The following is a 25,924-nucleotide window of genomic DNA, read 5'->3' as shown; positions in this document are numbered from 1 at the left end:
GCACGCCCCCACCCCCCATGACCTGCTTCCTCCAACCATGCCCCCTTTTGCTATAGTTTCTACCATCTCCCAGTTGTCTGTACAAATTATAAATCCATCAAATGAATTAATCCACTGATGGAAGTTAGAATCTGCATGATCCAATTATTTCCTAAAAGCCCCACCTCTGGACATTGCTGCATTGGGAACAAAGTCCATGCATGAGCTTTTGGGGGACATTCTAGATCTAAACCATAACAAATACAATATTAGTTAAGTAAAATAGAATATATTAATATAACAGTGGTATAATAGTTGCAAAAAGTTAAACAGATCAGAAACAGAAAAAAGGATCAATGGAACAGAATAGAGTTGTTAAACAGACACTATTTAGTATGTATTATAGAGTCATTTTAAAACAATAGAAAAATGGATTAGTGAATAAGTGTTACGAGACAACTGGCTGCCCACTCTCCTTATCTAAAGCCATTCACAAATACTTTGAATCCAGATGAATTGAATAATTCAAACAATTAAAATAAAATATGAGGGAATATATCCTATAAACTTGGTATAGGGAAAACTGTCTTAAACACACACAAACACCACATCTTATACAACCAGAAGAATGGGAAGTTGTTCTCCATGTATATATAATATGTCAGAATACATTCTACTGTCATATATAACTAAAAAGAATACATACACACACATACACACACACACACACTCAGTATTAAGGAAAAGAGTGGTGATATAAAACAAAACTTCTATGAAGACACCATTAGGAAAGCCAAAAGACATTCATAGCCTGCAAGATATCTGCAACATAACTTCAGATAAAAGATTTGTGTGAGAATGTGTGTGTGTGCACGCACGAGCATACACAAAAATCCATTCACTTGAACAGCGAACAATCTAAAAGAAAAATAGGTTAATTATATAAATAGGCAGTCCATAGAGGAGGAAATATAAATACCCAACTGATATGTGGAAATAAGCAAATTATACCCTCCTATGCAATGGAAATTTTATCCAAGTGATAAAAATGTAAGGCTTGAAAACATCAAGTGCTAGCAAGGGTGTGAATGAATAGTTATTCTCATATGCTACAAGCCAGAGTGCAAACTGTCACTGACATTTTGAGAGGCTATTTAACAGCATTAATTAAATGGAAATTGGCATACTTTATGGCCCAGAGATTCCATTTCTAAGGACCCACCCTAAAGAAACATTCACAAATGTGTACAAGGCCATTCACTGAAGCTATATATACGTAATAGAAAAAATATAAAACACCCAAATTTCTATCAGTAGGAGCAGAAACTATAATATCCTGGCCCTACTGGAGTTAAAAAACAAGCCAGGGTAAATCTCTAAATATAGACACACATTGAAGACAGTCAAGTGATATTCATAAGTTTAATAAAAGTTTTGGGTAAATGCAGAATAATATTATAAACAAAGTCAATTCTAAATGCTTCTTAATATATGTATGTAAATGCATAGAGAAAGGTTTAGAAAATAACCACCGAATTGCTAACAGTTAACCCATTAGAGGGGATTGTGGGATAAGGGACAGTCAAGGTGGGGGATTAGCTTTATCTATATTGTTTGAATTTTTAAAAGTAAGGTTACATTCACTTATTAACTTATGTAATTTAAAGTGAATACAATTTATAAAACTATTATACAAATTTATAAATTCTATAATAGAGACATGTGAAAAGGCCTGTGGGAACATATTGAAAGGAGATATAGTATATAAAAAAATTTTGTAGCAGTGCTGACATTTTCACTGGGCCTTGCTTTTTTGAATAGGATTTTGTCAAGCATGTATAATTCGGTGGAAGATTATGACAGATTATATTTTCCAAAAATGACTGTGGCAATGTACATCCCATCCAATATGTTTTTCTTTTAGTATGACACTGACATTCCTCCATGGAGAGGTGGAGGTTGATAGTCCCTCTCCCTTGATGTTGGGCGGGTTTGTGTGATTTCCTTGATCAACAGAATGACTTCAAGTATCACAGCATGACTTCCAAGATTATTTGGCTCCTAGTGGGTCCTCACTACCAATGCTGTGAGGAAACTCAAACTAACCCCTGTGGAAAGACCACACGAAGAGACTCATGTGGAGAGGAACTGAGGCCCCCAGCAGAGAGCCAGCAGCAACTGTCAGATGCGTGAAAGAGCAGCCTTCAGCTGATCCCTGTCCCAGCATTGGAATCCCCCAGCTGAGGCTCAGATACACATCATGGAGCAGAGACAAGCCAACCCTACTGTGCCCTGTCCTAATTCCAGACCCAGAGAATCCAGGAGCAAAATAAATGTTTCTTTTACATTACAAAGTTTTAGGGTAATGTTACATAGCCAAGGTAACTGGAACAAACGGTCTAAAGAGAAGAAACTCCATGAGTAATGGAGTGTCACAAAGCATAGTGAATATTGACAGTTTTGGGTGATGCCCAGAAAGATTGAACCAGATGATGAAAGTTTTATATGACAGTATAAAAAAATCAAGACTTATCCTTTGGCAGTAGAGAAATGCTGAAAGCTTTTAAGCTGGGAAGTGAAATGCTAGGATCTGCATTTTAACAAGACCGGTGTCAAGGAGAGACTAGAGAAAAAAAAGAATTAAAAACAGGAAAAGCCCCTATTTTATTTGGTCCTGACAAGTAAAATGGTGGAAGCATCCCTCAGGCAATGTGTTTTGTGACCTTTTTCCTCTGTAGGGTGGGTTGACTTTGATGCTCATATATATTCAATTTCACTTGTATTAAATGTTAGGGAGAAAACTTATGTTCACCCAAAAACCTGTTTCAAATGTTTAAAAGCAGCTTTACTCATAATTGCCAAAACTTGGAAGTAACCGAGATGTCTTGCAGTAGGTAAATGAATAAATAAACTGTGGTACATTCCTACTGAGCACTAAAAAGAAATGAGCTATCAAACCATAAAAAGATGTGGAGGAACCTTAAATGCATATTACTAAGTGAAAGAAGTCAATCTGAAAAGGCTACACATGATTCCAATTCTATGACATTACAGAAAAGAAAAAAACTATAGAGACCATAAAAACATCAGTGTTGCCAGGGGTGGGAGGAGGGAGGGATGACTAGGCAGTACACAGAGGATTTTTAGAGCAGGGGAACTCCTTTGTAATGATACTGTAAAAGAGTATGCATATCATTTGTTCAACCCCATAGAAGCTTCAGTAAATTCTAATATAAACTGTGGACTTAAAGAGATAATGGTGTGTTGATGTAGGTTCATCAATTATAACAAATGTACCACTCTGGTGTGTTACACTGATGGTGGGGGAGGCTATACCTAAGAGGAGAAAGGCATACATGAAAACTCTACTTTCCACTCAGTTTTGCTGTGACTCTAAAACTGCTCTTAAAGTCTATTTTTTAAGTTTTAGCAGGGAAAAATATTAGGCTAAATTAGAAAATCAAACAATTTCCTTACTTGTTCTTTCAAGCTTCTGATTTGAGATCTGTTTACTTTGTGTGTGTTATAAGGATACTAAGCAAACTGTCTACTATATTATAATCATTTGTAACTAATTATCCATGAGCATGCCAGCCTTATGCAAATATCATACCATACCATAAACCCTGATTTGTTGGTTTTGTGTTATTAAAATATGCACGCTGTTCTCACAACTGGCTTTGTAAGAAAACTTTATATAAATGTGAACTTGTAAAATCAGTGTATACTAATATATTACAGCTTTTATATTTTGAATAATGAGGCTCTATATAAAGTGAAAGTTTGAGATGCATGGTCCAAGAAGATGGAGAAAATGGGACTCAAAACATGTAATAAGGGAAAGGCTGTCTGGATGAACACAAAAGCAAAAAAAAAAAAGAAAATGAAAGGCACTAATGATATTGTTCCACTCTCATCTGGGCAGACCTTCCACCTACTTTCTGAGAAAATGAAGAGGAAATACGTATTGCAAATTGACAGTTCATGAAGAACATACAGGATGAAGTGGCTCAATTGGTGATCAGATCCTATAGGATCTAGAGGAGCAGCAGAGCCCAGCTGAAATGCAATAATATAATTTATTTGAGGCTAGTTTTGTATAATTTTATATTGTGCCTTTTTCTAATGTTATTTATTCTAGATGATTAGCCAATTTGTGGGATAGATAAGCATCTTGGCTTTTCACTTTTTGTTTAGTTTTTGCTTTTGAAAGATGTCATAAATTAAACTCCATCAAAAGTAAGTTAATGAGCCGGGCGTGGTGGCACACCATGAGACCGAAGCAGGAGGATCATTAGTTCAAAACCAGCCTCTGCAAAAGCAAGGTGCTAAGCAACGCAGGGAGGCCCCGTCTTTAAATAAAATACAAAGTAGGGCAAGGGATGTGGCTCAGTGGCCAAGTGCCCCTGGGTTCAATCCCTGGTACCACCCCACAAAAAAGTTAATGAAAGTAAGAAACTAAAATTAATTTTCTGCTTTTTTAAAACCATTCATAAAATATTCAAGGTGTGTAGTCATTTTTAAAACAACAAAGAAGAAAAAAAGTGAAGGAAAAACATTGAAACAATGGATAAAATAAGATTATAGGACTATGTGTGTATTGAATACTAATCCTGTTCTTCATTATCAACATTAAATAAAGTCAACTATTGCTATATTTCACCAAATAAAATTTTTATTTATATAGAATTCCTCCTGGTGTTTCTTGGTCATGTTTTGGAATAAACTACATATTCCTTAGCCAAATTACCTGCATCCCAGAGACTGTAAACTTCTGCTTGTCCTTCTGACAACCACCTAGATGAAGAGATAATGGAAGGAGGTAGTGTTGGCTTTGGATCCTCATCATAAAATCGCATCAGGTCCTGACAGAGAATGAGAGAAAGCATGACAATTGGGGAAAAAAATTAATCATATCCCAGATAGTGACATTGATACAGTCAAAATATAGAACATTTCCAACCCAATCAAGAGGATCTTCCTGAGGCTCTTTCTTAGCAATACCTGTCCCTAACCATCCCTATGCATCTGTTCTTCCTTTCTGTAAGTATGACTTTAAAGACCATTATATAAATGGAATCCTACAGTATTCGACCTTTTAAGGTTGTTTATTTTTAACATGGCATAATTCCTGATGATTCATCCAGATTGTAGTGTGTATCCATAGTTCCTTTCTTTTCATTGCTGAGCAGTAGTCATGGCATGGATGTTTGTTTTTAAATTTTTTTAGTTGTAGATGGACACAATGCCTTTGTTAATTTATTTTTATGTGCTACTAAGATTAAACCCAGTGCCTTACACGTGCTAGGCAAGTGCTCTGCTACTGAGCCACAGCCCCAGCCCCTATGGCATGGATGTTTAACCCAGTGAAGGACATCTGGGTTTTTCTACATTTTAGCTATTCAAAAAAGCTTCTGTGAATATTTGTATACAAGTTTCTGTAAGATATAAATAAATTTTCATTCTCTAGAATAAATGCCTACAAGTGCAACTGTTGGGTTATATGGAAGTCACATATTCAGTTTCATAAGAAATTGACAAATTGCTTTCTAGCAGTTTTTCATTCCTACTAGTTATGAATGTGTGATCAAATTTCTCCACCAGCATTCGGTGTTACCACCTTTTTTTATTTTGCCATTTTGATATGTCATTGTGTGTTTATATTTTCCTAAAGGCCAATGATGTTGGACACCTATTAATGTGTTTGTTTACCACATGTATTTGCTGAAATGAATGTTCACATTATTTGCCAATTTTCTAATTTCCAAATTGCTGAGCTTTTTTTTTAATCAATGAGTGCCAAATTTGTTAATGCTTTACTGCATCAACTGAGACCATCTTATATTTTTTCTTTAGCTTGTTGACATGATGAATTACATGAGTTTACACTGATATACTTACAATTCAAGTGTATTCATTTATTGCAATGTCTTCTAACATTCATATCTCCTGTTCCCCATGATGAGAATTCTAGTTCTTAAGGATAGTAAAGACAATATTTGGTTCATCAAATATTATACTCACAATAATTTCAGAGCAAAAATGCCAATATCACAGAACAAAAACACCAACTGAACTCAAGGAGCATATTTCTTTACTTTTATTTTACATTTTTAGGTATTACTTTTAATTTTAGAATTAAGTAAAATCTTCTTAGGTTTCCAGAGAAAAATCTAAAAACAAGATCTATTTGGTGAGGGGATTTGGAAGCTGGTAGAGAGGATCTAGGTAGCAATCCTCAACTCCCCCACAGCCCAGAAATGAAGCAGCAAAAGAAAAGCTTACCAAGAAAAGAAGAGAGAGGAAAAGGCCATAAGCTTATTTCCTTAACAACAATTTGAAAGAAGAGCAGAGCAAGTTAAAACAGGGCAGGAGCAGCAAAGACGGTGAAGGACGGCACACAGTTTAGCCCAAATTGCCGGCAGAAAGCTGTGCCGCGCAGGGCAGCCACTGTGTAGAGTTCACAGCCGGCCACCTCCCTAGAAGAAATCAAATCAACACAGCTTCTCCCCACCTATAGATATACAACCACAGATAATACTTCTGAAATGTGTCGTCTCAGTAATCCATCTAGAGGGAACGTGTAGAGGGATTGCTGCTAGCTGACAGCTATGAATCCCCTTCACCAAGGACAAGGGGAGTAGGGTAGAACTGACTGAAGAGCTAACCACTCCTGGGCAGTGCCAGCCCCAACCCAATGCTCCCCACAGCCTCCACCAGAGCTCAGGCAAAGATGAGCCAATAATGCCCCATGCCTGTCACAGTGATGGGTAAAACCCAGGTGATGTACATCATCCAGGGTGGAGGCTTCTGTGCCACAGTTTGCTCACAGAAAGTCTGCTTGTATAGGCCCCACAGTCGTAGACAACCACTGTGCTCTGTGCCATTATAAAGAAATCCCTGTGGAGGGGAGTAGAGGCTCAGTCAGTAACAGCTCTGATTACTGCACCTTGTGCCTCCCACACCCAACAGAAACCAGAAGCAGATGCAGCACCCTCAGGCACACAGACTTGTGCCTCTAGGCTGACAAACAAGCACTGGCTGGTGAGAAAGCCACAGCAACCAAGGAAGTAGCCCTAGTGCCTCAGCACCTCTAGTAGAGTACATGCTGTGGGGCCCAGAATTTCTAGTTAACTCAATTCCTACTCAAACTCAGACCCACAGAGGGCATTTCCTGAGCATAACCCGATGCAGCCAGCTGAGAACTTCAGTGCATACACAAAGGCACTACACTCCACAAAGCTACTTTCAGAGAAGCATCTCACAGACACCTGTCACTGCCCAGTGTGCATAGATACAAGCCTATTGACCCATGACCTGTACACTCCAGAGGAAGCAACAGGGCCTACACTTCTCCATGGGCCATCCAGTGCCATATCAACCACACTACAATACTTCTATCTTAGGCTACCACATGCTGCATACTGCAAAGCATACATAGGGGAGACCACACTGAATTTAACAGTGCTGGATATGTGGAACTTTTACTCAAAAAGGCATACCAGAGTGTACCCTGCCTGTTAAATCACAAGTAGAGACCATCTCCTGTGACCCAACAGAAAGCTAATAGGTCCCCGGACACACAAAGATTGAAGGACGCCTCCAAGAATTCTACCAGAGGTGAACTGGTGTAATCATTACCTCCATACCCAGGGAGATGTAGAGGTAAAGCTGAGGAGTGATGGGCATCTTCCAAAGGTTCCAAATCCTGATGGAAGACTCAATAAGAAATCTCCCTTCTTTGGCAATGGAATATCATAAATGTCTCTAATGTCAATTTTGATCATTTGGATACTACTTTTCATACTGAATTGACAAATGTTCCAGTATGAAACAATGATGCAGTATGAAATAAAATATTGCTTCCCTCAACCCATTCGAATGTATTTCATCTAATGTTTTAAAACATTAACTGCAATCATTTGATTTTGCTTCCAAGGGCAGGTTTATAATTGCTCTTCTCAGTCTCTTTTCCCTCTTGAATTACCTGCTCCTGCCTCAAATCCCCCATTCCCTGATGTACTGTTTTCTTCTTTTTATCTTCGTTTGTATTTTTCTATATTTTCTTTTCTTTTTTCCCTTTGCCCAATTTTTCTCCTCTTCCCTTGTCATATCTATATAGTATAATAATAATTTTCCTAATAATTCATTACTCAACCTATCCAAAAATATTACTATAACTTTATACTTGGATTAGAGGAAAATGTAGAAGATTTTCAATGTTTTTCCCCCATGTATGAATGTTTCCCTAGATCATGGCTTTGCTCTAAAGTGAATGTAGTTGACAGGATTTAGTATCTTCTCTCAAAGTGGTGCTGACACTGAGCATAGCAGAGGATACACACCGAGTGGAGTCTCAATGCTTGGATATCTGCCAGCTTGGGGCACTTAAGAGAAACAAGCTCACTAATAATCCCTTGCATAAAAGTAGAATAGATAATAATCCCAGTAGATGTACAAATAATATGAAAAAACAAGGGAACAAGCCATCTCAAATAGCCTACAACACTCAACAACTGATCCAATTGCCACCAGAGGAAGAAATGTCAGATAAAGAATTTAGAAAGTTAATATTTAATATGTTCAATGAACTCAAAGAAGATGTAAGGAATGAACTAAGAAAATACAGGAAGTGAAAAATTTTTCAATAGAGAGAAAGACTCTTTAAAAGAATCAAACAAAAATCCTGGAAAAGAGTCAATTAAATCAAATAAAAAATTCAATTGAAAGAATCACCAATAGATTAGACCACAAAGAGAAAAGATTTTCAGGCCTTGAAGACAAAGTATAAAATCTTTTTAAATTTTTTTTATATTTTAGTTATAGGTGGACGCAATATCTTTAATCTATTTTATTATGTGGTGCTGAGGATTGAACCCAGGGCCTCATGCATGTGGCTCTACCTCTAAGCCACAACCCCAGCCCCAAGTATATAATTTTGAGGTAAGTTCCTGTTATCCCTAGTTTTTCAAGTGTTTTGAACATAAAGGGATGCTGTACTTTGTCGAATGCTTTCTCTGCGTCTATCGAGATGATCACATGGTTCTTATCTTTAAGTCTATTGATGTGGTGAATAACATTTATTGATTTCCGTATATTGAACCAGCCTTGCATCCCAGGGATGAATCCTACTTGATCATGGTGCACAATTTTCTTGATGTGTTTTTGTATTCGATTCGCCAGAATTTTCTTGAGGATTTTTGCATCTAGGTTCATTAGAGATATTGGTCTGTAGTTTTCTTTCTTTGAGGTGTCTTTGTCTGGTTTCCGAAGCAGGGTGATGTTGGCCTCCTAGAATGAATTTGGAAGAGCTCCCTCTTTTTCTATTTCCTGAAATAACTTGAAAAGTATTGGTATTAATTCTTCTTTAAAGGTTTTGTAAAACTCCGCTGTATACCCATCTGGTCCTGGGCTTTTCTTGGTTGGTAGTCTTTTGATGGCTTCTTCAATTTCATCCATTGATACTTGTCTGTTCAAATTTTGTGTATCCTCCTGACTCAGTCTGGGCAAATCATATGACTTAAGAAATTTATCGATGTCTTCACTATCTTCTATTTTATTGGAATATAAGTTTTCAAAATAATTTCTAATTGTCTTCTGTATTTCTGTAGCATCTGTTGTGATATTGCCTTTTTCATCCCGTATGTTAGTAATTTGAGTTCTCTGTCTTCTTCTCTTCGTTAGCATGGCTAAAGGTCTGTCGATCTTATTTATTTTTTCGAAGAACCAACTTTTAGTTTTGTTAATTTTTTCAATAGTTTCTTTTGTTTCAATTTCATTGATTTCTGCTCTGATTTTAATTATTTCTTGCCTTCTGCTACATTTGCTGTTGTTTTGCTCTTCCTTTTCTAGGGCTTTGAGATGAAGTGTGAGCTCATTTATTTGTTGGTTTTTTCTTTTTTTGAGGAATGACCACCAGGCGATGAATTTTCCTCTTAAAACTGCTTTCATTGTGTCCCATAGATTCCGATATGTTGTGTCTGTATTTTCATTTATCTCTAAGAATTTTCTGGTTTCCTCCTTTATGTCTTCTGTAACCCATTGATCATTCAGTAACATATTGTTCATTTTCCATGTGATGTAGGATTTTTCCTTCCTTCTTTTATCATTGATTTCCAGTTTCATTCCATTATGATCAGATAAAATGCATGGTATTATCTCCACCCCTTTATATTTACTGAGGGTTGCCCTATGGCATAATATATGGTCTATTTTTGAGAAGGATCCATGTGCTGCTGAGAAAAAAGTATATCCATTTGATGATGGTTGATATATTCTATATATGTCAGTTAAGTCTAGGTTATTGATTGTGGTATTGAGATCTATAGTTTCTTTATTCAACTTTTGTTTGGAGGATCTGTCCAATGGTGAGAGAGGTGTGTTGAAGTCACCCATAATTATTGTGTTGTGGTCTATTTGATTCTTGAACTTGAGGAGAATTATAATTTTGAATAGAAAGTTGACAATAAGAAAAGATGTTAAGAGACCATGACCAGAATATTCAAGAAATCTAGAATACCATTAAGAGACCAAATCTAAGAATCACTGGTATACAGGAAGATACTGAGATATTCATCATAACTTTTCAGTGAAATATCAGAAAATTTCCAAACCTTAGGAATGAGATAGAAATCCAAATAAAAGAGACTTTTCAGAACCCCAAATAAACAAGATCAAAAAAGATCCCCTCCAAGACACATTATAATTAAAATGTCTAATATACAGAATAAGGATAGAATTTTAAAATCAACAAGAGAAAAATGTCAGGTCATATTTAGAGTACAGGTAAGCCAGTTAGACTTTCCACTGATTTCTGAGTCTAGACCCTAAAAGCCAGGAGGATTTGGAATTTTTTTTTTTTTAGAGAGAGAGAGAGAGAGAGAGAGAGAGAATTTTTAATATTTATTTTTTTTTAGTTTTTGGCAGACACAACATCTTTGTTTGTATGTGATGCTGAGGATCGAACCCAGGCCACACACATGCCAGGCAAGCGCACTACCGCTTGAGCCACATCCCCGGCCCAGGATTTGGAGTCTTATATACCAAGTCCTTAAAGATAATGGTGTCAACCAAGATTATTATTTCCAGAAAAACTGTTCTTCAGAATTTAAGAATGAAAAACTTTCCATGATAAGCAAAAACTAAAAGAATTCATAACCACTAAGCCAACACTATAAAACATACTCATTGAAATGTTTTATGTAGAAGAAATGAAAAATAACTATCAGAACTATTGTACAGCTAAATCTCTATAGAATAGTCAATTAAAGGATGATCAAGCCTGACTTGAGCATTAGAATTAAATAAAAATGGCAGGAGGGCTGGGGATGTGGCTCAAGCGGTAGCGCGCTCGCCTGGCATGCGTGCGGCCCGGGTTCGATCCTCAGCACCACATACCAACAAAGATGTTGTGTCTGCCGAGAACTAAAAAATAAATATTAAAAATTCTCTCTCTCTCTCTCTCCTCTCTCACTCTCTCTTTAAAAAAAAAAGGCAGGAAATAAAAATCATCTCTCTATAATAACACTGAATGTAAATGATCTAAATGCTTCAATAAAAACACAGATTGTTTAAATAGATTAAAAAACAAAACCCAACAATATGCTGTTTACAAGAGACTCGATTATAGGCAAAGATATCCACAGGCTGAAGGTGAAAGGATGGAAAAAGATATACCAGGTAACAGAGAGTGAAAGCAAATAGGAGTAGCTACTTTCGTATATGACAAAGACGACTTCAAGTCAAAATTAATCAGAAGAGACAAAAGTGGTCCCTTCATACTGTTAAGGGAATCATCATTATAACAAGAAGATATAATGATTATAAACATTTATGCCCCAAATGTGGATACATCTATGTACATAAACCCTACTCAATATAAAGAATTGAACAGACCCCTAAATAGGAGCAGGATGATTTAAACAGACCTTTCTCACCAATAGATAGATCATCCCGAGATAAACTAAGACTCTCCAGAACTAAAAAATACTATTCATCAAATGGACCTAACAGATATCTACAGAATACTTCATCCATTAAAAACTGAATTTATTTTCTTCTCAGGTACAGATTGAACCCTCTAATAGACCATATTTTAGAACAAAAAGCAAGTCTTACCAAACACAAAAAATATAATAATTATATTATATTATATTATATAAGATAATTTCTTATATTCTATGAGATCACTATAGAATGAAATTAAAAACAACATGATAAAAAAAAATGGGCACGATGACGCATGCCAATCCCAGTAGTTCAGGAGGCTGAGGTAGGAGGATTAAAACCAGCCTGCCCCTGAGTTCAATCCCTGGTACCCAAAACCAAACCAAACCATTCTAACACCTAGAGATTAAATAATATACTTTTGAATGAGGGATGGGCCACAGAATAAATCGGGGGAGAAATTTAAAAATTCTTAGAAACAAATAAGAACAGAGATACATCATATCAAAATCTCTGGATAGTATGAAGACAGTTTTAAGAGGAAAATTTATAACACTGAGTGCCTACACATACACACACACACACACACACTCACACACTAATTAAAAATTTAAAAATGAACATTTCAAATAATCTATACTGCAAGGTCCTAGAAAAGAAAGAACAAACTAAGACTGAAATTGGTAGAAGACATGAAATAATTAAGTTCAGAGCTGAAATTAATGAAATTAAGAATAAAAAACAATAGACAGGCTGGGGCTGTAGCTTAGTGGCAGAGCGCTTGGCTGGCACGTGTAAGGCACTGGATTCAATCCTTAGCACCACATAAAAATAAACAAAGGCATTCTGTCCATCTACAAAAAAAATTTAAATTAAAAAAAAATAGGTAAGATCAACACAACAAAGAGTATACTTCAAAAAGATAAATAAGATTGATAAACCCTTAGCCAAACTAACCAAGAGAGAAAAACCTAACCAACAAAATTATAGATGAAAAAGGAGAGATCACCACAGATACTTCTGAAATTCAGAGTATCAGTAGAAACTATTTTGAAAATTTATACTCTAATAAGCTGGAAAAATCTATAAGATACTAACAAATTTCTAGACTCATATGAGCTACCTAAATTGAACCACAAGGATATAGAATGCTAAATAGACCAATATTAAGCAATGAGAATGAAGCAGCAATTTAAAGCCTTCCAACAAAGAAAAGTCCAGAACCAGATGAATGCTCAGCTGAGTTCTTTCAGACCTTTAAAGAAATAATGTCAATCTTTTGCAAATTATTCCCTAAAATAGAAAGAGAGGGAATACTCCCAAATTCATCCTATGAAGTCAATATCATCCTGATACCAAAATCAATGATATATCCAGAAAACTACAGATCAATATCCCTGATAAGCACAGACATAAAAAATCCTTAATAAAATATTAGCAAATCACATTCACAAAAACATTAAGATGATAGTACACCATGATCAAGTGAGTTACATTCTAGGGATGCAAGGCTAGCTCTACATTTGCAAATCAATAAATGTAATTCACGACATAAATAGAATTAAGGACAAGAATCACAAGAGCACCTCAATATATGCAGAGAATAGGAACGTAGGACACATGACAGAAAAAAAATATATGCAGAGAAAGCCTTTGATAAACTCCTGCAATTATTCATGTTTAAAACCTGGCAAAACTAGAGACAGAAGGGACTTGCCTCAACATCATAAAGGCTAAATATAACAAACCCAAAGACAATATCATAAAGAAGGGAGGAAAAGCATTTCTTCTAAAATCAGGAGCAAGACAAGGATATCCACTCTCATCACTTTTATGCAATCTCTAGCCAGAGCAGTCAGGTCAGGAAAGGAAATTAAAGAAACACAAACAAGAAAAGGAGTCAAATTATCTCTGTTTGCTGATGACATGATCCTATGTCTAGAAGATGCACAAAACTCCACCAAGAAGGCTTGTAGAGGTAATAAACAAATACAGCAAGGCAGCAGAATACAAGATGGACATATAAAAATCAATAGCTTTCCTATACTCCAATAATGAATATGCTGAGAAAGAAATTAGGAAAACTATCTCATTCACAATAATCTCAAAAAAGAAATACTTGGGAATAAATCTAAATCAGGAAGTGAAAGACCTCTATGATAAAAACTACAGAATACTAAAAAAAGAAATTGAAGAACACATTAGTAGATGGAAAGACTTCATATTTTTGGATAGGCAAAATTAATATGGTCAAAATGGCTATACTACCAAAAACATTATAAGGACTTAATGCAATTCCCATCAAAATACCAATGACATTCTTGACAGAACTAGAAAAAAACTGTCCTAAGTTCATTTGGAAGAATAAAAGATCCAGAAGAGCCAAAGCCATGCTGAGCAAGAACAGAGATGCTCGAGGCACCACAATACCTGATCTCAAATTATACTACAGGGATATAGTAACAAAAATAGCACAGGATTGGAATCAACACAGATATAAATACCAATGGAATAGAGGACACAGAAACAAACCCACATGGATACAGTCATCTGATACTGGAAATAGGTGCCAAAAGCAAGTTGGAGAAAAGATAGCTCCTATAACAAATGATGCTGGGGAAACTGAATAGTCACACGTAGTAGGATGAAACTAGATCCCTATCTTTCATCTTTCACAAAGTCAACCCAAGAGGGTCAAAGATCTAGGAATTAGACCAAAAACTTTCCACCTGCTAGAAGAAAACACAGGCTCAACATTCCAACACACTGGTACAGGCACTAATTTCCTTAACAAGACCCCTAAAGTTCAAGAAATAAATCCAATAAATAATAAGTGCTACAGCATCAAATTAAAAAGTTTCTGTACAGCAAAAGAAACAAGGTGTGAAGAGAGATACCTATAGAACCAAAGAAAATCTTTGCTAGCTACTCCACCAACAGGGGATTAAGATCCAGAATATTATTATAAAGAACTTAGAAAACAACACACACAAAACAAACAATTAATCCAATCAATAAATGGACAAAAGAACTAGACAGACATTTTTCAAAAGAAGAAATATTAAATGACCAACAAATACATGAAAAAAATGTTCACAATCCCTAGCAGTCAGAGAAATGCAAATCAAAATTACATTGAGATTTCATGCTACTCCAGTTAGAATGGCAATCATCAAGATTAAATATAATAGCCAGGCTTGTATCCAAGTGGTCTGGAGGCTAGGGCAGGACTACAAGTTTGAGACCAGCCTCAGCAACTTAGTGAGACCCTGTCTCAAAATAAAAAATAAAAAAAAGAGCTGGGGATGTAGATTAGTAGTAAAGCACCCCTGTGTTTGATCACCAGTACCAAAAAAAAAAAAAAGAAAGAAAGAAAGAAAAAGAAAAATATTAAATGCTGGCAAGGATGGGGTTGGGGATGTGGCTCAAGTGGTAGAGTGCTTGCATGGCATGCGTGGGGCACTGGGTTCGATCCTCAGCACCACATAAAAATAAAGATATTGTGTTCACCTAAAAAAAAAAAAACTAAAAAAAATGCTGGCAAGGATGTGAGGAAAAAGTTACACTCATACACTGTTGGTGACACTGCAAATTATAACCACTTTGGAAAGCAGTATGGAGATTCCTCAAAAGGATAGGAATGGAGCTACTATATGACCCAGCTATCTAAATCCTTGATATTTATCCAAAAGGACTAAAATCAGCCTACTACAGTGATGCAGGCATATCAGTGTTCATAGCAGTGCAATTCACAATATCCAAGTTATAGAACCAGCACCAATGCCTGCCAACAGATCAATGGAAGTGGGAGGAATACAAATATATATATATATATATATATATATATATATATATATATATAATTTATTGTTTTTCTCAGTCATAAAGAAGAATGAAATTATAGCATTTGCTAATAAATGGACAGAACTGGAGAACATCATGCTAAGTGTTAAAGTCAGACTCTTCAAGGGTCGGATGTTTTCTCTAATATGCAGAAGTTAAAGGAAAATAAGAGTAACAAAAAGTGGGGGGGATCCCATGAAAATAGAAGGAAGATCAGTGGAGGAGGAAAACATAGGAAAAGGGAGAAACTGAAGAATGAAATTGCCAAATTATGCTATGTACATATATGAATATATCAAAGTGATTTTCATTGTTATACATGTCTATTAAGCACCAATTAAAAAATAATAATAAATAAACAGAAGACAGACCAACAGAGTAGAGGAAGGGGAATGGCAGAGGAAGGAGGGGAGGGAAAGAGGAAGTACTGAGGACTCAAATGGAACAAATTAAATTTCATGCATGTTTGATTATGTCAAAATAACATTATAGTTATGTATAAAGATAATACACTAATAAAAATATTTTTTAAAAAGAAATATGAACACCATGAAGCATTACCAAAAAGGGTTCCATGGAGAACAACTTCCATAAAGGGCTCTGTAGGGAAGAACAGGCTCTTGGGCTGGGGCTGTAGCTTAGTGGCAGAGCGCCTGCCTCGCATGTGTGAGGCACTGGGTTCCATCCTCAGTACCCATAAAAATAAATAAAGAGGGCTGGGGATGTGGCTCAAGTAGTAGCGCGCTCGCCTGGCATGCATGCATGCGGCCCGGGTTTGATCCTCAGCACCACATACAAAGATATTGTGTCCGCTGAAAACTAAAAAATAAATTAAAATTATCTCTCTCTTAAAAAAATAAATAAATAGATAAATAAATAAAGATACTGTGTCCAACTACAACTAAAAAAATACTAAAAAAAAAAAAAAGAAAGAAAGAAGAGGCCTTCGACCAAAACTCCTCTTGGAGAAACACAACATGTATCTCATTTTAAAGCTTAAAGAGATCTATACTATGTACATATATGAATATATCAAAGTGAATTTCATTGTTATATGTCTATATATAAACATATAACATCAAGGGTAAACCCCTTGATCTCCCATATATATATATATATATATATATATATATATACACACACACACACACACACACACACACACACACACACACACACACACACATATATAAAAAGACTGACTCATTTCATCTAGCACCTGTCAACTGAAATGCCCTGAGTACTGTGGTCCACAGAATGCTCCAAAGGAGAATGGCTCAAAGCAGCCCTGAGCGGATCTCAGGTGGCCATACTCCCATTTCTGGGCCTCTGTTTTTCATCTCAGAAGTCAAAAGCAAGTAGCCTAAAGGTCCCTAGAGTTTATAAAATTTGGAGATTCAGCTTCCTCATCTTTTCTCTCACTGGAGCTCTGCTCTGTCCCATTATTGTCAAGAGCTGCTTAAAGTCAAACTCAGAAGTTGGAACAAACCAAAGTTTCAAATCTCACACTGCCCAAGAGTTGTTTCCAAAATCCTGGCTTTTCCATCCTACTTTCAGTATTGATTTATCTCAGGCCAAGCAGATGACAGTGACGACTGCTGTAATTCTATGAAAAAGATGGAGGAAATCAATAATAACCACCAAAAAAATAAGATATTTGGTGAAATTGGGCTTCTAGTCTTCCTGTCCACTTTATTTATTTATTCTGCTAGAAGAAAACACAGGCTCCAACATTCCAATACCCTGGTACAGACACTAACTTATTATGTGTAATTTTTTTATTTTTAATTTTATTTTTAATTTTATCATTTATCTTTACCTATTGTTCAATATAAGCAAATGGAAAATATAGGAATGAAACTAAAAATAAATGGAAATTTATTATGTTAGAAGCCATGATTCAAATTAAAGGGGAAATGATGGTTTATTCAAAATATGATAGAGAAAACTGATTATCATTTGTAAAAATAAAAATTTTAAAATGGTTACCTAATGTTCTCCATTTATCAAAGTAAACTTTTGGTGGATAAGATTTAAATGTTTTTAAATTAAAGCATAAAAAATAGGGGTTATTTCTTTAAAAATTGGAACAATTACACCCAATAGTGCAATTCACTGATATATCCATATATGCACATAACAATTTGACCAACTGCATTCCCTAGTACCTCCTCTTTCCCTTATTTTTCCCTTCCCCTTGATCTCCCTTCTATTTTCAAGAGATCCCTTGTTTGTTTTCTGTTTTTCTGTCTGCTTCCAAGAATGAGAGAAAATTAAAAACCCTTGACTTTTTGAGTCTAGCTTATTTCATTTGACGTGATGTTCTCTAGTTCTATCTAGTTTCTGCAAATGACATAATTTGTTGTTCTGTATGACTGAGTCAATCTCCACTTTGTGTGTGTGTGTGTGTGTGTGTGTGTATGGGTGTGTGTATCACACTTTATTTCTTCATCTGTTGATGGATACCTAAGCTGGTTCTATAACTTGGCCACTGTGATTGCATCGCTATAGACATGGGTATGACTTTAATTCTATGGGATAAATACCAAGGAATGGTATAGCTGAGCTGTATGGTGGTTCCATTCCTGGTCTTTGGGGAAACCTCCATACTGATCTCTACAGTGGTTGTAGTAATTTACAGTCCTACCAACAATGTGTAAGTGTTGCTTTCTCCCCTATCTTCACCAGTATTATTATTTGAATTCTTGATGAATGTCATTCTAACTGGAATGAAATAAAATCTCAGAGTAGTTTTGATCTGTATTTCCCTAATTTCTAAAAATGTTAAAATTTTCTCATATATTTTTTTGGCCATTATATTCTTCTTTTGATAAATGTCTGTTTAGTTCATTTGCCTTTTATTTACTGGGTTGCATTTTTTTAAGTTCTTCATGTATTCTTGATATTAATCCTGTCAGAAGAATAGTTGGCAAAGATTTTTCTCCCATTCTATAGGTGCTTTATTCATGTTCTTTGTTTTTTTTTTTGCTTGCAGAAGTTTTTTCATTTGATGCCATCCCATTTATTAATGCTTATTTTATTTCCTGAGCTTAAGGGATCTTATTGAGGATTGTTGCCTGCATCCATTTGTTAGAGTGTTGACCCTGTTTTCTTCTAGCAATTGTGAAGTTTCAAATCTAATTCCTAGGACTTTGATGCACTTTGAGTTTACTTTTGTGTAGGGTAAGAAAGAGGAACCCAATTTCACCCTTCTACATATAGATATCCATCCAGTTTTCCCACCACTCTTGTTAAAAAGTTTTCTCTCCAACATTGTTTTTGTCACCTCTGTCAAGGATGAGATGACTGTATTGAGTGTGGGTTTGTTTTTTCATTTTCTATTTTAGTGGTCTACATATCTGTTTTTATGGCAGTACCAAGCTGATTTTGACACAATAGTTCTGTATATAATTTGAAACTGGGTATTGTTGATGCCTCTAGCATTGCTTAGAATTGCTTTCACTGTTCTGGATCTTTTATTATTACATATGAATTTTAGGACTGTTTTTCCTAATGCTGTGAAGAATGTCAGTAGTATTTTTTTGAGGAATTAATTCAGTTGGTAGATTGTTTTGGCAATATGGCCATTTTAACAATATTTATTTTACCAATGTAAGAACATGGGAGGTCTTTCCATCTTCTAATGCCTTCTTCAATTTCTTTCTTTAGAGTTCTATAATTTTCACTGTAGAGGTCTTTCAGTGAAGGCAATTTCTTGTAAAAGTAAATATTCTTATCATATATCCAACAATTTTTACTCCTTGTTATTTACACAAACATTTTGAAACACTTAGGTCCACACTAAAACCTGCACACAAATGTTTATAGCAGCTTTGTACATGATTGCCAAAACTTGAAAGCAACCTTCAGTAGGTAAAGGGATGAACTGTGGTACTTCCAGACAATGGAGTATTATTCAATATTAAAAATAAATGAGCCTCCAGTCCATAAAAAGATGGGAAGGAAACTTAAATGCATGTTACTATGTGAAAGAAGCCAGTCTAAAAGGGTATATACTATACAACTCCAACAATATAATATTCTGGGAAAGGTGAAACTACAGGAATAACAACAGGATCAGTAGTTTCTAAGGCTTGAAGGAAAGGAGGGAATTTGAGGTAACACATGAAGGACTTGAAACTACTCTGTATAATACCATAATAGTGGATAATGTCATTTTCCTTTTGCTCAAACCCATAGAACATATAACATCAAGGGTAAACCCTAGGACTGGGGTTGTAGCTCAGCGGTAGAGTGCTTGCCTAGCATGTGTGAGGCAAAGGGTTTGATTCTCAGCATTGCATATAAATAAATTAATTAAATAAAGGTCCATCAACAACTAAAAAATATAATTAACAAAAAAAGAATGAATCCTAATGTAAACTATAGACTTTACGTGATTATGATATGTCACTATAGGTTCATTGATTGCAACAAATATACTGTGCTGGTAGAGGATGTTTATGAGGGAGATTGTACATGTAGGAGGGATAGGTATAAGGAGGAAATTCTACTTTCTGCTCAATTTTGCTGTAAACCTAAAATGGCTCTCAAATATAGTCAGTTAAAAGAAAAAGAAAAAGAAAAGCCAAGGTGACTTTTTACAAAGACTTAGAGTAAGGAAAGTCTTTATAAGAATACTTACAATATAGATGTCATAAAGGAAAGACAGATGAATATGATTATACAAAAATTAAAGACTTCCATAGGCAAAAAAGCCATAAAAATCAAATGAAAAACTGAAAATTAATAGATGTAGACAATGGATTGACTCTTCAGTAGTCCAACAGCTCTGAAATTAATATGAAAGTGCCTGGAGACATAGTTCAACGGTAGAATAAGCACTTTGTCAGGGTGAGGGCCTGGGTTCAATCACCAACACCAAGAAAAAAAAAGGTAAGAAAAAGTTGAGAAACCAAATAGAAAAATAGGCAAAGAATATGAACAGAGTTCACAAGAAAAATAAGCATAAATGCCCAATAAACACATAAAAAATTGTTCAACCTTATATATAATTATAATAAAACAAAAATATTCTACCTCTCATAGTGACAAAGATGAAAACATCTGCCAAGACTCAGTATTTGCAAAGATAACGAAGTCACTCTGACATAGTGTTAAAGATATAAATGGGTGCAGCCCAGTTGGGCTGAGGATATAACTTAGTTGGTAGAGAACTTGCCTCGCATGCATAAGGCACTGGGTTCAATCCCCAGCACCACACACACACACACACACACACACACACACACACACACACAAAAGTGCAATTGTGGAGTAGGTAATTTGGAAGCACCTTTCAAAACTAAAAATCAGTACTGATAAACTTTTAGTAGTTCTACTTCCAGGAAAGCGGCATAAAAATATATGTAAGTTTTTATTACAACATTGTTTTTAATGGGCAAAACATGAAAAAATCCATAAATGACTACCTATAGGGAATGATTAAATAAATTAAGATTTGTACATGAAGAGTACAACACAGCTCTATGTGCAGATATTGAAATACACTCATAATGCATACTTTAATTAAAGAAGCCTGTTTTGGAATAGCATACAATAACTAGTTACATTTATTATGTAGAAAGATAACTAAGATATATTGCTTAGTCCTAAGCAGGTTGCAGAGCAATATATATTGAATGATTCCATTTAGGTAAAAGAAAAATGTGTTGACAAATTTCACCATGAAATTCATAAAAAACAGCTAGCAACAGTCTCCTCTGAGAAGAGGAACTCAAGGAGGACAGAGGAATAAGGAGAAACTTTGCTCTTCACTCTTTACTATTTTGTTTGGGCTTTTTGTGAAAAGTATTCATTAATTTAAAAAAAGAAATAAAAGCACAAACATGAAAGGACTTTTAAACATAAAGCAATGATGCAGCAAAGAGACAGGAATAATGAATTAACATAATTAGAATCAGTATAATTTCCATTTCTCTAACAACTTTGATGAGTTCAAATTTTTGCAAATATTAGAAATAAGTGCAAGAACAAAAAACATATACTCTTCATTTAGCAAAATAATAAGCAGAAACAGTAGGAAATAGTAATTTATCATCTATCACAATCAATTTGTTAACTTACAACTAGGCTGAAAAATTTGGTCAGCTTTCATTTTGTGTAAACCACTTCACAGCATCCCTATCTGTTACTATGGAAACAACTGAGACCAGAAAAAAAAAATCACAATCTCATTGTTCAATCTCCTTGAAAAGAAAAAGAAGGGTTTTAAGGTGGTGAAAAAATACAAATAGCCTTATTAATTAACAAATTTAATAACAAAAGTTCTGGATAGTATGCACAGAGAAAACAGACCCCTGTCATAAATGTACTTTACCTAGTTTTGAAAGTATCATTTAAGCAATTATCTTCTGGTTTTGAAAGCTCTATTCTGTTAAAAATTTCATTTGCTGTTTTTAGGATGATTTTTCTTTCATTTGTAGAAAGAGAATAGTTAAAGAGGTTTCTATTTAAATTTTTAAAGATATTTTTAAGCAGCCCTCATTTTGCCTAAGAAATTGACAATTTCATTTCTTCCTATTCTGCATCAGGAAACGTGAGAATGCTAATGTAGATGCAGTAGCTCTCATGCAGTGCATCTGCCACGACAATTAGCTTTACTGTTCAACTTGCAAGGTTCAACTACAGGAGCAGACTACTGAAGAGGACATAGTGGATTGCATCAAATGTTCCAGACAGTAAGAGGAGATCCTGTACAGTCAGTAGGATGATGGGATATTGTGATGACATGGTCATACTTTGAAAAAGGAAAACCTAGCTTTTAAACTTCTTTTGAGAGAAGGGCACCATTTTTTTTTCTCACTGATATAAGTTGTGAAATGATGTGATCACGGCTTCTTCTACAGAAAAAAAAAAATAATCAGGACTTCAAGATTGATACCAAAACAGAAAGAAAGAAAGAAAAGTTGGCATTTTATATCTTTGGCTCCAAAGCACACAGGATTTTTCAAGTCTATTTTTTAATCTAAAAGTCATCAACAACAAATAGACTAATTTCAAATTTAAATCAAAAGTCATTTTGATTTAATGTTTTATGTTTTTAAAAAACTATGCATTTTCAATCTGTGAGGTATTATATAATTAAGCAACAGTGAAATTTCAATTTTATGTACCTTTCTGAGCTGCTACAAAAGCAACTGACTCCAATACCTAATTGGGTTGGAGGAAGGGGTTGCAAACAGAAGGTCCAGAAAGAATTCCAACCTCCCTCATAGATATCATGTCAGGAAATATTAAACAAAGCACTGAGCAGGAGGCCAAAGAAGCATCTTTCAACAGTAAAAGAAGTTAACATGCATAATTTGTTAGTAGTTTACTTCTTCATTAATGAAAATTTGTGAACTGAAGATTCAGTAATAAATAACACTAAGAAAGTTTCTTCTCTCTAGGAGCTTTCTTTCTAGTAGGAAAGACACAGTAAACAAACAAACAAATGAGAATTCCGGTCATAAGTGGAGGATATTTATAGTTGTTCTGGTCAGCTTTTTCACCATTTGACCAAAATGCCAAAATGCAAGAACAATTAGAGAAGGAAAAGTTTATTTAGGGGCTCAGTTTCAGAGGTCTCAGTCCATAGATGGCCAACTTCATTGTTCTGGGCAGGAGAGGAAGCAGAACACCATGGCACAAGAGTGTGGGGACATGAAGATCAAGAAGCAGAGAGAGAAAGCGCTGCTCAACAAGGACAAAATATAAAACCCACAAGAATGCCCCCAGTCACACCCCACCTGCCTACAGTCACCAAATTAATCCCTACTGGGATTAATGCATGGATTAGGTTAAACCTCTTGTAATGCAACACTTTCATCTCTAAACTTTCTTGCATTGTTCACACATGAGCTTTTGGGAGACACCTTATCTAAACCTTAACAATAGTCAAGATGGTTCTACAGGTTCATTCTTTGGGGATACCTTCCTTCTCCTAATACAGAACAATTAAAGAGAAAATATAAATGTGAAAATTAAGAAGATAAATCTTGCTTGAAATTAACATTAACATCTTCATGGGCAAAAGCTTCTTAATTTCAAGAAACACACAATGGTTAAAGCTGTGGACTCCTGGGGCTCGGAGTCCAGAAAAAGGCAGAGAAAACCAGGAACTCAACTCTGGAGGGGTATATACAGTGTAAAAGTATCCATTGAATACAGGCTTACTCCTTGAAATTATGTGCAGTCATTGGGATCCCCTGTTTATGAAGGAGGCTGAAATAACCTGCCATCAATCAAAGTCTGGGGTTGTGGCTTCTAAAAGTTACTACACTAGGTTAGGCAAGAGGACACAAACTTGTCCAGCAAGTAAATCATGGCATTCCATGGACGAGGCCCCAGATCTGCAATATCTAATACCAGCCAAAGAAATGAGGCTCAAGCTGCCTTGAGTGTGGTGGTTGTCCCAATGGTCAGGAAGAAGCAAATGAAAAAAAAAAAGAAGAGAGAGGTAAGGGGACATATGCACACAGATTTTAAAAGCTAGAGTCACTGAAGATGAGCTTATAATCCAATATTGTAAAACAGAATTGAATTCATTCCTGAAAAAATAAAAATAATAAGTTTAAAAAGTATTAAAATTAAATATGCTTAGAATCCTCAAAAAGATAATGAAAAGCACAATATTAATTTTATGAAATAAGAAAACAGGAAACAGAAAAAAATAACAAAAAATACCTAGTAGACCTGGACTTTGTGGCACACACCTGTAATTCCAGCAGCCTGGGAGGCTAAGATAGGAGGATCGTGAGTTCAAAGCCAGCCTCAGCAAAAGCAAGGTGCTAAGCAACTCAGTGAGACCCTGACTCTAAATAAAACACAAAATAGGGCTGGGGATGTGGCTTAGTGATTGAGTGCCCTTGAGTTCAATCCCCGGTACCCACCCCCAGAAAAAGGAGATATGAAATAAATATAAGTTAATATTAAAAATAAGCAATAAGAGATCCTGGAAATGAAAAATGCACTTATTGAAATAAAAAACTCACTGGACAGGAAGAATTCTGAGTAGGCACCAACAAAAGAAAAATAAGTTGAACTAGAAGATAGATTAAAGTGCAGCATGGAGACAGGAGAAAAAATATTTTAAAAAGCAGTTGAAAAACATGAAAAAGGACAGATTAAATGACCTTATATCTAATAGAAATTAAGCAGAAAAATTTCAAAGAAATAGAGAAAAAGTAGCATTTGAAGAGCTATGTATCAGAAGATGCATATTGGTACATGCAAGTGCAAACAGAAGTTAAGTAGGTGTATGTCCGAAAAGGTCAGAGAATATTGAAAAAAGAACAGAACAGGTGCTGGTGCTGCTGGCTACCTACCTTGGGATAAATGCTGACATAATGTAAGGGCAGGACACCAAAATAAGAAGAAAACCAAGAGGTCCCCAGTGAGACAGAGGGCTCTTCTGAACTGGTATATCTGTGTGTGAGTGGGGAAGTTGGTGTTGGCCTTATCCTAGGGCACAAGGTGGCTTGTGCAGAGGGAGGATAAATAAAGGAAGAAGCTGCAGGAACTGCCGCCACTCATCCACTGCCTTGGCACCTGTCTCCACACCCGCTGTGACTCAAAAGCTGTATTCAGAACTACCTTCTGGTCCGCACAGAAGCCCTAGGTGGGGAGGAGATGAGAAAACTTTGAGGGAGGATGATTCTTACCCCTTCCTTTTCTACTCCCCAGTCATGTTTACAGTTTAGGAAGCATCTCCTCTAAGGCCTCCTCTTCTTGGGGTACTAAGATAAAGACTTATCCTGAGGCCTTGAACCTGAAGTGGGGCATGATTAGCTCTGGTCCTTCTTGGAGGGTGAGGAAAGACATGCAGCCCACCCAAAGTCCATTTTCCCATTTCCTACTTAAAGCTGACAAGCTGATACTGACTAGGATCTAGCCTTTAGCAATCCTAGACAGAGCAGCCAATAGCTCTGGGGGGTAACCAGTCCATTGAGAAGTATAACTATTTCAAAAGGAAAAAAACTGAATCTCAGATTTCATTTGAAATACAACATTAGAAAAGATGGACCAAGAATTTAAAATAACTTTAATAAAAATACTGAAATAAATATATAATAAATATGAAATAGGAAGAATGATATGAAGACTGAAACAAATATTAAATATAAAAACAGAATAGTTAAAATAAAGAACATAG

At 35.5% G+C, this 25,924-nt stretch overlaps 1 protein-coding gene across 1 annotated transcript in view; it reads right to left on the bottom strand.

The window, feature by feature from the left end:
- The window catches only part of Enthd1 (ENTH domain containing 1), a 113,005-nt gene that overhangs the window by 43,567 nt on the left and 43,514 nt on the right, over nucleotides 1–25,924 (bottom strand). The window contains exon 5 of the mRNA XM_026405979.2: nucleotides 4,730–4,844. Within this exon, the coding sequence (XP_026261764.1) occupies nucleotides 4,730–4,844 (115 nt within the window). The remainder of the gene's footprint in view (nucleotides 1–4,729; nucleotides 4,845–25,924) is intronic.

Source organism: Urocitellus parryii, chromosome 5 (assembly GCF_045843805.1).
Source record: "Urocitellus parryii isolate mUroPar1 chromosome 5, mUroPar1.hap1, whole genome shotgun sequence".
In the NCBI taxonomy this organism is placed as follows: domain Eukaryota; kingdom Metazoa; phylum Chordata; class Mammalia; order Rodentia; family Sciuridae; genus Urocitellus; species Urocitellus parryii.
The sequence above is the reverse complement of the archived record's forward strand: the minus strand, read 5'-3'. Positions and strand labels throughout refer to the sequence as shown.